The sequence below is a fragment of the Zootoca vivipara genome, chromosome 3 (assembly GCF_963506605.1).
Source record: "Zootoca vivipara chromosome 3, rZooViv1.1, whole genome shotgun sequence".
Taxonomy (NCBI): domain Eukaryota; kingdom Metazoa; phylum Chordata; class Lepidosauria; order Squamata; family Lacertidae; genus Zootoca; species Zootoca vivipara.
This window is the reverse complement of record NC_083278.1, coordinates 32,462,848-32,476,155: the sequence shown is the minus strand read 5'-3', so window position 1 is coordinate 32,476,155 and position 13,308 is coordinate 32,462,848. Positions and strand designations below refer to the sequence as shown.

The 13,308-nt window shown below is 44.1% G+C and overlaps 1 protein-coding gene across 1 annotated transcript in view; it reads left to right on the top strand.

The window, feature by feature from the left end:
- The first annotated feature begins 1,660 nt into the window (after positions 1 to 1,660).
- LOC118082770 (protein eyes shut homolog) overlaps positions 1,661 to 13,308 on the top strand; it is a 70,151-nt gene continuing 58,503 nt past the window's right edge. Inside the window, exons 1-3 of the mRNA XM_035110602.2 lie at positions 1,661 to 1,719; positions 6,710 to 6,818; positions 7,444 to 7,664. Of these exons, the coding sequence (XP_034966493.2) occupies positions 1,661 to 1,719; positions 6,710 to 6,818; positions 7,444 to 7,664 (389 nt within the window). The remainder of the gene's footprint in view (positions 1,720 to 6,709; positions 6,819 to 7,443; positions 7,665 to 13,308) is intronic.

Here is a 13,308-nt window from a genome sequence, read left to right as displayed (position 1 = left end):
CAAACCCCTGTGGCGATACCCCCTACGGAGAGTCCATAGCCATGCCAGCCGTATTGATCAGTGCAGTCAGGCTAGAATCCGTGCAGTGTGCTCAGACTATCTGATGCCAGTTAGTAATCTGGCCACTGAATTCTGCACTAGCTGTCATTTCTGAAATGTTTTCAAAGGAAGCCTAACACAGGGAGTGAAGGAAAGATGCCGGCTCCATAGGAAATGCCCACTGTGTGGAATAATATACAGAATGTGGGTTGCTTCCCCCCCCCCCCCAGTGACACTGTGGTGTGGGGGGTGGAGGGGAAGGACCCAAATCACTCTCTCGATTAATGTGAATTCTGTGAATTCAGAGCTGATTTGATGGGAGTGCGTATTCTGATGTTAATTATATTCCGCGTCAATCCAGTGCAATACATAATATTAATAATAATAATAATAATAATAATAATAATTTATTATTTATTATTTATTATTTATACCCTGCCCATCTGGCCGGGCCTCCCCAGCCACTCTGGGCGGCTTCCATCAGAAATATTAAAATACAATAATTTATTAAACATTAAAAACTTCCCTAAACAGGGCTGCCTTCAGATGTCCTCTAAAAGTTTTTCTCTTTGACATCTGGTGGGAGGGCGTTCCACAGGGCGGGTGCCACTACCAAGAAGGCCCTCTGCCTGGTTCCCTGTAACTTGGCTTCTCGCAGTGAGGGAACCGCTAGAAGGCCCTCGGCACTGGACCTCAGTGTCTGGGCAGCTCCTTCAGGTATACTGGACCGAGGCCGTTTAGGGCTTTAAAGGTCAGCACCAACACTTTGAATTGTGCTTGGAAATGTACTGGCAGCCAATGTAGGTCTTTCAAGACCGGTGTTATGTAGCCTCGGCGGCTGCTCCCAGTCACCAGTCTGGCTGCCGCATTCTGGATTAGTTGTAGTTTCCGGGTCACCTTTAAAGGTAGCCCCACGTAGAGCGCATTGCAGTAGTCCAAGCGAGAGATAACTAGAGCATGCACCACTCTGGCGAGACAGTCCGCAGGCAGGTAGGGTCTCAGCCTGCGTACCAGATGGAGCTGATAAACAGCTGCCCTGGACACAGAATTGACTTGCGCCTCCATGGACAGCTGTGAGTCCAAAATGACTCCCAGGCTGCGCATCTGGTCTTTCAGGGGCACAGTTACCCCATTCAGGACCAGTACTGTCCCCCACAAATAGTACTTCTGTCTTGTCAGGATTCAACCTCAATCTGTTAGCTGCCATCCATCCTCCAACCGCCTCCAGGCACTCACACACACACTTCACTGCCTTCACTAGTTCTGATTTGAAAGAGAGGTAGAGCTGGGTATATCCGCATACTGATGAACACCCAGCCCAGACCCCCTGATGATCTCTCCCAGCGGCTGCATATAGATGTTAAAAAGCATGGGGGAGAGGACAGAACCCTGAGGCACCCCACCCCATAGAAGACATAAAGCGATGTGATGCATAATGTAAGGCTGTAGGAACATAAGAAGAGATCAGATGACCCATTTGTCCAGCATCCTGCTTCTTATAGTGACCAATCAGATGCCTCCAAGAAACCCCGCCAGCTAGATAAGTTGGCAGTAGCTATCTCCCACCAGCAAGTAGCATTCGGTGGCATGCTCTCTCTGTATAAGATTCCATATGGCCATCATGGCCAATACACCTATCCCAGTGCTCTTCAACTTTGAGCCACCAGATGTTGTTGGGCTGTAACTCCCATTATCCCCTGCTAGCTTAGCCAATAGCCAGGGATGCGGTGGGAGCCGTAATCCCACAACATCAGACGACCCAATGCTGAAGAACAACAATTTGTCTAATTCCCTTTTAAAGTCATCTAAGTGGATAAGAAGTGTGTTCTGACAATGCACAGCTTGAAAACTATGAGAATATATTTCTTTTTGGTGGGAGTGGAGGCAGGAGACGCTTCTTTTGGTGGATATAACACCCACACCATAATTATTTTAATTTGTTTGTGATTTTTCATTCGCTGCATAAAGTAGGTTCTGTACTTGACACATAAGTCCCAGTTTGGAAACCACATCATGTGCCTTTTTATGGTTATCTCTGGAGGGGGGAATGACAGGACGCTGATGAGAGTGGACCGGGAAAAGGGGGGCTGGAATCAGACTCAGGAGAGGAGGGCAGTAGTTTCTGGGGACCTGTACCAGCCAGGAGGCAGGAACCAGGGGCAGGGGAAGCTTCAGAGCTGGAGGGGGGCTGGAGCACAGAGGAAGAAGACAAAGAGGCAGGTCAGGCAAGAGAAGGGCCAGGTGCTTCCCCATTCTCTTCTGCAACGCTTTCTCCCTGAACCAGGAGGGTATTGAAAAGTGGTGAGCAGAGGACGTTTCTGCACAGACGCAGTCTCCGGCTGCATGCACACAGCCCATTGGGGGAAGGTGCATAAACTACAGCGGAGGGAGAGTGGTTCCCTGTTGCTGCAACTGCTCCATAGAGCTCACACCTGGGAATGCTGACTAGCTGTTAGATTGGTGTGCATAAATATCCAGTGACTTTTTGTAGAAGTGACTTTTAAAATGTTATCTTTGACTATAAATACTTCTTTATCTGCCATGTGCATTGTGCATTCCTTTGGCTGGGAAGCAACCTTGACAGGGAAGGAGGAATGCTGGATTTCAAATACGGTTGAAATTTCTAGCATAGGTATATGGCAGAGTAACAGAAGAAATGCTTCCATCGAACATCAAAACAAGCCAACAGGGTAAAAGCTATTGTTTGCTGCAGGGTAGGCGATTAGGCATTGCCATCACTGTTTATAGCATAAGGGCAGGTTGGTATCATACGGTATGAGGTTAATTATGAAAAATACAGCTTAAAAACATCTTGAGGCTCCACTGCTGGATTCATCACTGTTCTTTCTGATGTGATCTGCTAGGCTTCTGGTTACAAAAAAAAAGCCAGAATGCATCAGTCTCTCTGCTGAGTTAATAGGCTGGAACCCTGCCCAATTTTTAAGTTGTAAAGAAAATGTTTCCATATCAGTTTCAGGCATCACATGCACAAATATTTAAATGCTGTAAAATGCAATCTTCTCTGTACAACTGCAGCATGTCCCATTATACCAAACTTCATATATTTGTAGTCAGGGCAAGGAGAAGAGGCTGCATTCATAGACATTGCTAATCAAAGAAAAATATAAAAATGTGTAGCTAGTATGCCTGCTCTAGAGATTCTGTCTGTAGGAAGTGGTGGATCTGCAGAACAGTTCATGTATTTTTGATTGAATCTGTGTCATGCTTACCAGTTGCCTAAGGATACCTTGGCCTAGTGCGTTGCCTTCTCATGTGAGTGGCAGCAAAAAGAAAGATCATTCCATGCAGCTTCTCAAGACAGTGCTACCCTTGCTGATACCGGTAGGAGGCCCATGGTCTCCCACCCTGCCTTCTCTGGATTTGTTAAAGTAGCAAGTCAGGCCACAGAAAGCCAGGTAGGAGAAAGTAGACTCTGCCCAGGAGTATGGAGGGTTGAAATTAGAGTGGCAGTGAAGGCATTATCCCCACTGTGGAGTCATTGTTCAAATGGCTACTTTCCCCCTGCCCCCACAGTCCAGGCTGCAAGGGTTCCGGGAGTGTGGGCTGAGGTTGTCCATTTCCTTATACAGCAGATATACGTACTTCAGGCTTTGCAAGATCTGGGTGTCCCTGCCCTCCAGGCTCAACTGAGGCCTTGACAACTTCGAGCCATTTAGAGAGCACCATTAGATCCATGCCAGCCATAGCATGGCCATCATTCAGCAGCCATTTTTACCACTTATAAGATAGCCGGTTGCATCTAAGAGATACACCCAGTTATTCACTTTGTATAAAGGAGAGGGGAGTGACCTCTGCCACAGAGGAGTTAAGTGTCAGGCTCTAGAGAGGGTTCACGAGCAGAAAATGGGGAAATGAAGAAACTACATAGTTGCACTAGTAGGAGGCAGGACAATGAGTCCCACTAGAAAAACAGGGCTGCAGACTTGGGGGTAGCAGGGGAGGAGAGGGGAGATGGTTCCATCAAGCAAGCTTGATGCTTTGTGCTGATGTAGCCATCTCTGTAACACTGCTTTGAATTCCACCCAGAGGCAAGAAGCCTGGAGACAAGGATGTCCAGAGTCATTAAGTGCTAGCATGGTGGTTGATAGCATCAAGTACTGGACAGATGGCTCTAAATGAGGGCACTTCCTAGACATAGATACAGTGGCTTGGTCTCATTTGAAGAGCACTGCTGGATCAGATAAAGGCCTATCTAGTTCAGCATCTCATTCTCACAGTAGTCAACCAGAAGGACCAGCCCACACACACACCCCATGAGGCAAGATGTGGCAACTGCTTAGGGTGGCATGATCCACAGGGGCAGCAGATCTGCGCTGGAAGGAACACTCTGCATGTTCCTCCGCCTTGTTCCTGATGTAAAGCTTCACTCCCTGCTTCTTCCCTGGCAAGGAACCACCATGTTGTGTGTGGTTTGACTCAGGTGCCAAAATGTCAACTAGATGCCCATGGGAAGCTCACAAGCAGGACATGTGTGCTACAGTGGCTCTCCTCATTTGTATTTCTTAAAAAAAAAAAAAAACCCTCACTGTGCAATCCTGCAAACTCCACCCACTTTAGCCTATGGGCCCTCAATGTTTCCCATGGCTCACTGGTCCTCCAGCAAAAATAATTTTCCTCACTCTTGGCTTGAAACTTATTCCATGGGCAGGGCAGCCTCTTCCCAAATGTTCTGCAAACGTCCAGAGATAAGATTCAGCACTGATACTTGCTATCAAGAATACTGGTGCATCTGTCCCAAGTGCAGGAAGTTCAAAAAGGTTATGGCTCCCTTTATCTTTGGAGCTTTTGTGTATTACAGTGTGGTAATAGATGCTCGGTGCCTTCTGTTTCTCCTGCAGACTAGCCCTCTTCACTGGGTTAAGCAGGGACCCCCCAGCACATGCAACAGATTCCTGCCTGCCTCTCAGCACCAGTGGATGCCTTGATTGGGGTGCGAGTGTTGACATTAGGTTGCCAGGCGCAAATGTTAAGTGGAAATTCAAAATGAAGCATGGGGAGAAAGGATGCTTTCACCAAATTGAGTGCTCATTTTAATTAAGCGATTTCCCATTATGTTCTCACATTTGACAACTGCTGAAATAATAATTAGCACTCATAGAGGGGGTTTTTTCCCCCACCCTCACAAAATAATAATTTAAAAACAATTATGTGAAAGTTATCCTTTGGGAATGGGTTTTTTATTGCTGATAATGTACATGGCGTTCTCCCCTCAGATTTGATCACATTGAAAAAAAGCCCCAAAGAGTTCTCAACAGCTTATTTGACATCCCTTGCATTTATTTTACAAATTCCCTTAACCTTGTGTCCTGCTTTATCTCCAAAACTCAGCACCAGTGTATACATTAATAGCATCCTTTGTGAGTTGTGATAACCCTTATCGCAGTGTAATCTTGATGCTCATAGGTACAGCCCTTCGTTTTCCAAAGCATTTCTGTTTCCCCCGTAGACCAGCAGAAAGGAAAAGTCTGTCTAGAGAGTTCACTATCATTCAACACTGATGTTACTTGTTCAACAATCACCTATCACCAGGGAAAGTATATGTCAACCACAGTTAGTAGAATTCATCAGTATCTACAGTGCTTACACATGTAAAAAGCTCCCCGCTGCCGCCGCCCTCACTTTCTTTTTTCTGTGTACATTTCAGATTCTCAAACAATAGGCATTAGGGGAGTAATAAAAAGGGATACCTTAAAAAAGAAAAAATGAACTTAGAACTTTGGTCTGCTTTTGAAAGTCTATATCAGGCATAGGCAAACTCCGGCCCTCCAGATGTTTGGGACTACAATTCCCATCATCCCTAGCTAACAGGACCAGTGGTCAGGGATGATGTGAATTGTAGTCTCAAAATCTGGAGGGCCGGAGTTTGCCTATGCTTGGTCTATATAACCTGCCTACTTTCCATATTTCTCTTTCCGAGTTCATGGAGGTACTGGCTTTATTATTTATCCATTTAAATAATGTTTTGGAACATAGTAAGGTGCCTTACAATTGGTCAGACTATTGATCTGTCTACCTCAATATTGTTTACACTGACTGACAGCAGCTCTCCAGGGTTTCAGGCAGGAATCTCTCTTAGCCCTACCTGGGATTGAACATGGAACTTTCTGCATGCAAAGCAGATGCTCTATCACTGAGTCACTCTCCTCCCCTATTCCACTTTTCAGCCAAAAAAAAAAAAACTCCCCAAAAGCTTGCAGATCACACAAAAGACAGCCTGTGTCCTCAAATTTTGCATTCTAAAAGGACATGACACAAAAGGGAAATGAATTCAGAGGGAGGAGGAAATAAACAAACTTGGGAGCAAAGTTCTTAGCTGCAATGACCAGCTGGGGCGGAAAAGCTCAAGGAGAAGAGGAACCGAAAGTTGCTGCTTTCTCAGCTGTGCCGGTGAAGCATCTTTTCTCTTCTCTCGCCTGCAGCAGTCTGATGGCCACATGTGTTGGACCCAAGTGTTGGTGCTGGTTCAAAACAAGCAGTTTGTCCACTCATTTTCCTTCTGCAGCCATGCACTCTTTCACATACGTTCATTTGGGGGCTGTCACATATAGGAACCAGGCTCGTGCCAGATTTAACTCTCACGCTAACAATCCATTTTCATAGCAATTCCTGTTCCCATCCTAAACAATGTGTTTTTTCTGCTTCCTTCCAGCTATATGTTGCCTTCTGACAGTCCCGAAGGCTATTGCCTGCTTGAAATGACTGCAGATGAAAATTCTCCTGTGCGTCGGGGGCTCTTTCTGCCACATTGGTTGACTCAGGTGAACTTGCAAATCACAGCCCAAAGTCACACCATAACCCAACCATTTTAACTTATCTCACAAGTCATTGGAAGCATGATTTATTAACTTGCTCTTTTTATTATTAGTTGGAGCAAACCTTGTTTCATTACGATGACCATTTAGATACAATCCTTTGTGTATGCTGCAGTGCACATCCAATAGAAATTAGAGATAATACTCATGTACACCTTCAGTTTATGGCAATGGGACTTGTGTTAGTGAACTGGTAGTTGTCTGGAGCAACCCTTATGTCACCCATACAGTCTCTGGATTACTTACATCAGCAGTAATCAACATGGCGGTGCCCTCCAGGTATTGTTGGACTACAAATCCCATCAGCCACAGCCAGCATGGCCCCATGGTCAAGCACAATGGGATATGGAGTCCATCAACATCTGGAGATCACCAAGCTGTCATGAAGTTAGAATCCCAGACACTCCCACGGATGAAGCAGGAAACATCTGTACACTTATGAGTACAAGATGAACCATGTTTCTGTGTCCTATTCCCTCAGTTTCCTTCATGAATAGAGTCTATAGGCAGTTGCAGTAAGGGCTGGGTTTTTTTGTGTGTGTATGTGCTTATTTATTGTGATCCTTTTCAGGTTACCTTTGGGTCAATATTCCTTGGGAATGTCCCAGGTCACATTAAGATTCATCCAAGCTCTGGGTGGATTTCTGGCTTCAGAGGCTGCATAAGGGAGTTCCAGGTGAACAACAAAGAACTCTTCATCATAGATGAAGCCTTGGGAGGAAGGAACATCGAGAACTGCAATGTCCCTGTTTGTGACTATCATCCATGCCGCAATGGTGGCACTTGCACCAGGTAGGCATCAGGTCCTTATCTTTTATCTTTAAATTCATTCGCTGCCTGATTAGCTTCCCTCATTAAACCATTGCTCTGTGCGTGTGTTTGTTTGCATAGTTTGTTTATTTATCTGAGGCATTTTTAACCTGCTCTTCAATTAAATTACTACAAATGTTGTTTTTCTTCCATGTTTTTAATAGCCCTTCCGGGAGTAGAACTTGTCCCTTCTGGAAAAACAATTATATTGTTTGTTTGTTGATTTATCTGAAGCATTTTTAGCCCACTCTTCAGCTAGAAAGGCTCCCAGAGCAGCTTGCATGAGTTCAATAAAAGCAAGATAGCTTCCACATACAAGACTTTAAAAGACAAGGCACAAAAGGAAAAATGGGATGGGGAGGGAAGAGGAAAACAAGAAAAGTCAGGCACCACTTAGTAGTTACATAGTTGTTCTGATAATGGAAAGGAAGCCATTCAGGAATAGGAGGAGCCAAGTGCAGCTGGTTTCTTAGTAGAGTCAAAGGACTGGTCCTGCTTCCAATTTCTCCCTCTGCCAGAGCCAAACAGAATGTCTACTGCAAGGCGACAATTGAGGGAGGGAGGAGCCTAACAGGGCTGGTGCCTCAGCAGGGCAGAGCCCTGCATCCAACTTCTCCCTCTGCTTCTATATGGGAAAAGAGACAATATTTCAAAAACAAAACAAAAACACCTACAACTGAAGCATGAAATATGAGGATTTCACATATTCCAGCTGGAACTGAAATCAGGGAGTTGACTAAGCTGCTGCTCCCTTTAATGTACAGGAACTATTCTTTGATTCACATATGCAGTGATAAAGTCACTTCATGTGAGATTAGTGATAATCCCAGTCCAAATTATTCCATCTGGGAGTTGCGGAAGGCACCGATCAGAGCAAAACTATGCAATGAACTTGAATGCAATCTGTCCACCTCATGCACAATTCAATTTTTTAAAAAGAAAATGCATTTTAAAATAGTTGAGGGTTTTTCAAGGTTTTTGTTGATGGAGACCATAAAACATGTCAAGATGCTGATTTATTACAACAGCAGGAGCAAAACACCACCACAATTTAGAGCCTTGTTTAACAATCATGCTTGCCACGTAAAGCAATTAAATAACCATTTTGACTCTGTGTACAAAACTGAAGTAGTTCACAGTCATCTAAAATGCTGCCTGTCTTTTAACTTAAGCTGGTTTAATAGCAGTTACAAATATCTTTCTCTTCATTGCTTGGTGATACCAGAACATCGGAAAAGCCTTCCTAGAGATTTCATCTCTGAAAAACCACAGGCTGTTAAATAAGCAATTAAACCACAAGCTAGAAACTCAGATCTCGATTCCATAGTTTATGATAAGACTACTGGGAGATAAAGCCGAGTGCTGAAAGCTCTAATATTTTGCTTCACTGCAGGCGGAGGGCATTGAAGGCTAAGCCTCTTAGCACCAATATAGAAACATAGCGGCTGTGAATGACCGAAAGTTTGAGTTTCCAAGTTGCTTTCAAAGTACAGCACAGGAATCCCATTCAAGAGCTCCCCCATGCAGGAACTCAATTCCCATTAGTGCACATTCCCAATAGGAAAGAACAAACCTGAGAAAGCAACTGATTGTTTAAGGTGAGGGAATGAGATAATGCAGGGGGTTCTCGAGTTTTCTTCTAAAGCAAGATTGACTGTTTTGTCTCATACCAAGGGCTGCTTTAGAGCCTAATAAACTACGGGAAGATAGCTGACTTCAATGGAACCAGTGTACTGAACTGTATGCTACAGCAGAGATGGAGGTAGCCCTTTCAGTGTTGGTGGACTGCAACTCCCATCCCCCATGAGCATTGGCCAAACTGGCTCAGACTGATGGGAGTTGCAGTCCAACAGCAGCAGGAAGGCCACAGGTTCTCCCATCCCCACGTTAGTTCCCCTCCCTGTGCATATCGGGTTTTATTGGCACTTCCCTATGGTGGGTGTCTGTGTCCTGTGTCTATTGGCACTCCCAATGACACAACAAGTTGCTGGAAATGGCAGGAGGAGAGAGTGCTCTTGTGCTTGTGTCCAGCTTGCATGTTCCCCACAGGCATCTGGCTGGACGAGGTGCTGGATGAGATGGGCCATTGGCCTGATCCAGCAGACTCTTCTTGCATGGAAGTTCCAGCATGGAACTTCTCCATGTCATCCAGGAGTTTCCACGTGGCAAGGTGTATTCCCACATTGCATCAAGTTAACAGAGGGCCACTGTAAAGAGCAGATTTCTATGTGAGTAATGAAGAGACTGCAGTAGCCACTGCAGTTTCTTCATTACCGTACTAACATTTGGATAGGAAATCCAGGCTGAAATTTTTGATCAGGCTTAAAGCTCAACTGGGTTGAATGAGTAGCCAACTCTCAGACGAACCTTCCTTCACAGCATCATGATGAGGGTAAAATATGGAGTGCCTTGAATGGTCAGGATGAAGAGTAGGGTAAAAATGTAGTAGGAGAGTAAGTGAAATTACCTTCCAACTCTGTGAATCTGTTCACATCACTCCCCTTCCTCCCTTGGTGCAGGCCGCTACATCAGTGATTTCCTTATTTGTGGCAAGCCATGGTTTGTTTTTACATCCGTATAGGCAAATTGTGATTTGCACTTGCCATCCAAACCAGAATTACAAACCAGAAGGCATAAACATGTGACTGATCCTGTGAGTACAATCTAGACCTGTTAAAATTTGTAGGATTGAAATGCTCTCAAGATGCATTCTGTGCCTGGAGTAAGAATTTTAGCTCAGAGAAACTGTGTTTAGTCTGCCAGTAGAGCGGTCAAATCTCTTTGGATTTCTGTGGTGCAGAGGGTTCTTTTTTAAAAAGCAGAGAAGAGTGAGCAGGTAATGTGCCACATTTTCATCAGGGTTTGGCAGGAATTAAAAGGCTATAGTGTTGTGGAAACAGCTCATAGAATTCCCATATCAATGATCGTGTCAAAAGCACATTGGTAGTGGTTGATGAATAAATGTATTTCTGGCTGCTTAAAAGCTTGTCAAAATGTAAACATACATGAGCTTAGTTTTCATAGTGCTGAGCAAAACCAGAAAGTTAATTACACCCATACAAGAGTGTGTTTTCAATGTCCCGAACTATTCTCATAAGCAATTATTCTTACTGATGTTGTTCGGCAAGTATTGGAACAGCAGATGGCTCCATTAATGTTAATCAATTAATTAAGACCGGAAAATCAAACTCAATTAACAATAAATTTCAATAGAGAGTAGCTTATCTTCAGACTTCAGAACACTGCAAACAGTGTAATTATCAAAATCTCCAAGAAGACTGGTTTCCCAAGGATGAACTAGTGACCTTTCAAGTACAGCTTTCCTACAAAACAAATACCAATTTTTGTTCAAGAAGGAAGGTAGTAACGGAAAAAAATACATTCCTTGCATTTGAAGAAAATGCTGCAGCTGTAAGAACATCCTGCACACACACACCCATGTGCTATTTGTAAATATGCAGGTATTGCAAAGCCACTATACAAAGTCTCTAGTACTCTTTCCTTCCAAGAGAAAACTGACCTTGTAGCAGCTGCTGATGGAAGTTCTTTCTTGCTCAGGGACAATGTGAAACAGTGGGATGACATTTTTCCAGTACTCAAAACACACTGACATCTGTGGGCTCAAATTGGAATTTTTTTTAAAAAAAATTTCAATAAGTTAGATTAGGCGTGAATAAACTCACTGAAGTTCAGCTTGATTCATATCCAGCCTAGGGGAGCTTCCAGCCTCACCTTCTTCCCATGAGACAAATGTCAGAGGCAACCAGGGGGACTTGTGGGTGGCGATGGGGCTTCCATTAGCCCGTAAAAATGTTTGGGATTGTCAGGGACTGCATTCTGCCATGGCACTGGGGATGGGGGAGAAACTTGATTAAGTTCGCATTTAAAGGTGAATCGGCCATATTTGAACTTTCTGAAATAAAATGCGAACACAGCTATCTTCAGAATGCACATGTCTCTCAATCTTGCTATGCAGCTCAGCAGCCAAGTAAGGTGTACAAAAGTGCATAAACTAGGGTAAGATGTATGTAAAAATGTGTATATCCCTGACAATAACATGCAATAAATGAATTACATTAGGGAAAGTTGCTTTGCAAAATGGTGTTTATTAGGCAAAATTGCATACAAAAATACTAAAGTGCTGATGAATTTTCACAAGGAATTTTTTTCAGGGGGGGGATGCAAATTGCTGCAAAGATTTGGAGAACTGAATTTAATACTTGGGGGGGGGGGTGGATGAAAAACTGAGAGAACCAAAATTAACAGGTCCTTCCATCCCTTCCAGGCCCAGCCTAAATGCTCCCAGGTTCACTAGGAACTCCAGGATATGGCTATAGAAAGTACAAGTAGCAGTTAAATTTCCTGTAGGTCCTGGCAACCCTAGATGTTGTGTACCATTATATAGGCCCTAATGGAATCTCCAACCACCGTCCATGATACCTCCATGCCAATGCAACAAAGCATGTTTAGGTGGAAAGGGATGAGGCAACAGGAAACAGGATTTGTGGCAGACTGAGCCTATTACAAGCTGAGCAGAATTATGCATGGGGTTGGGCTTGTAATGCTTTTTCAAGCTCCCTTTTCTGAACTTTACCCGAAGTATTAATTACTATATAGTAATGCTGAGTTCATACAGTTCTTCCCCAGCAAGTAGAGCTGTTGTGATTCAGAGTGCTATGTGGATCATGATGGCTCAAGTGTGATGGGCGCCTATTGGAAAGCCAGGATCATCTCTGATGGTGAGAGAAACAAATCACATACCCATAGCATGTTATGCCAGTCTTGTGCCACAGCTTAGCTGGAGAAGAGGACTTTTGCACCAGTGCCAAAGCAAACTGTGAGGAAAGCCTGAGCAATTTTAGCAGTGATGTTGAGTCTTTAGACTTTGCCTTGACACTGGCGCCTGATGTGAAAGCACTGAGGAGCTTCTCAAGACTCTGCCTTGATAAAAATCCATTTCAGCTTTGAAGAATAAGCACTCCCCCCCCCACACACACATGCACATGAACACTCATCAACCAGCCCACAAATAGATAGTGAGGGCAATAGCTAAAGCTATTCTCCCCACCCAAGGAGACTCCCTCCCCACTTATCACATGTAGAGTAGCTGCTGCCCTATCACATTTGGTTAGGGCTTGTAAGACAATTCTGCAAAGGCCACACTCTGGCACTAGAGGCATGCTTTGAATTGATTGTTTGTATAAGCCTTGATCTGAATTGATTGTCTTGCCTTTCCATTTCTACAAAGCTGTTTTTTGCAGGTTAGCTAGCAGAGTTAACCTTTGCAATATTTACAGAGGTGGGAAATAAATAATTTGACTGTAACTAATGGAAATACCTTGCACTGCAGTCCTAAGCATATTTTCCAGGACAGAAGCCTCAACTGATCTCACTGACACTTTATTAATGAATAAACTTCTACAGGACTGGACTGCACATGACACATTTGTACAGATGGATTAAAATCCCACATTTTGCATAGGTCTAGGGAACAGAGCAAAGGACAACACACACCCCTCACTTCTTATTTCTGTAGGATTCCTCTGTCAGGTTGAGCTTGTCCTATCTACAGCAATCTTGAAAAGGAAGACATATTGTGTTCCATTAAAAAAACACACAGCTGAAA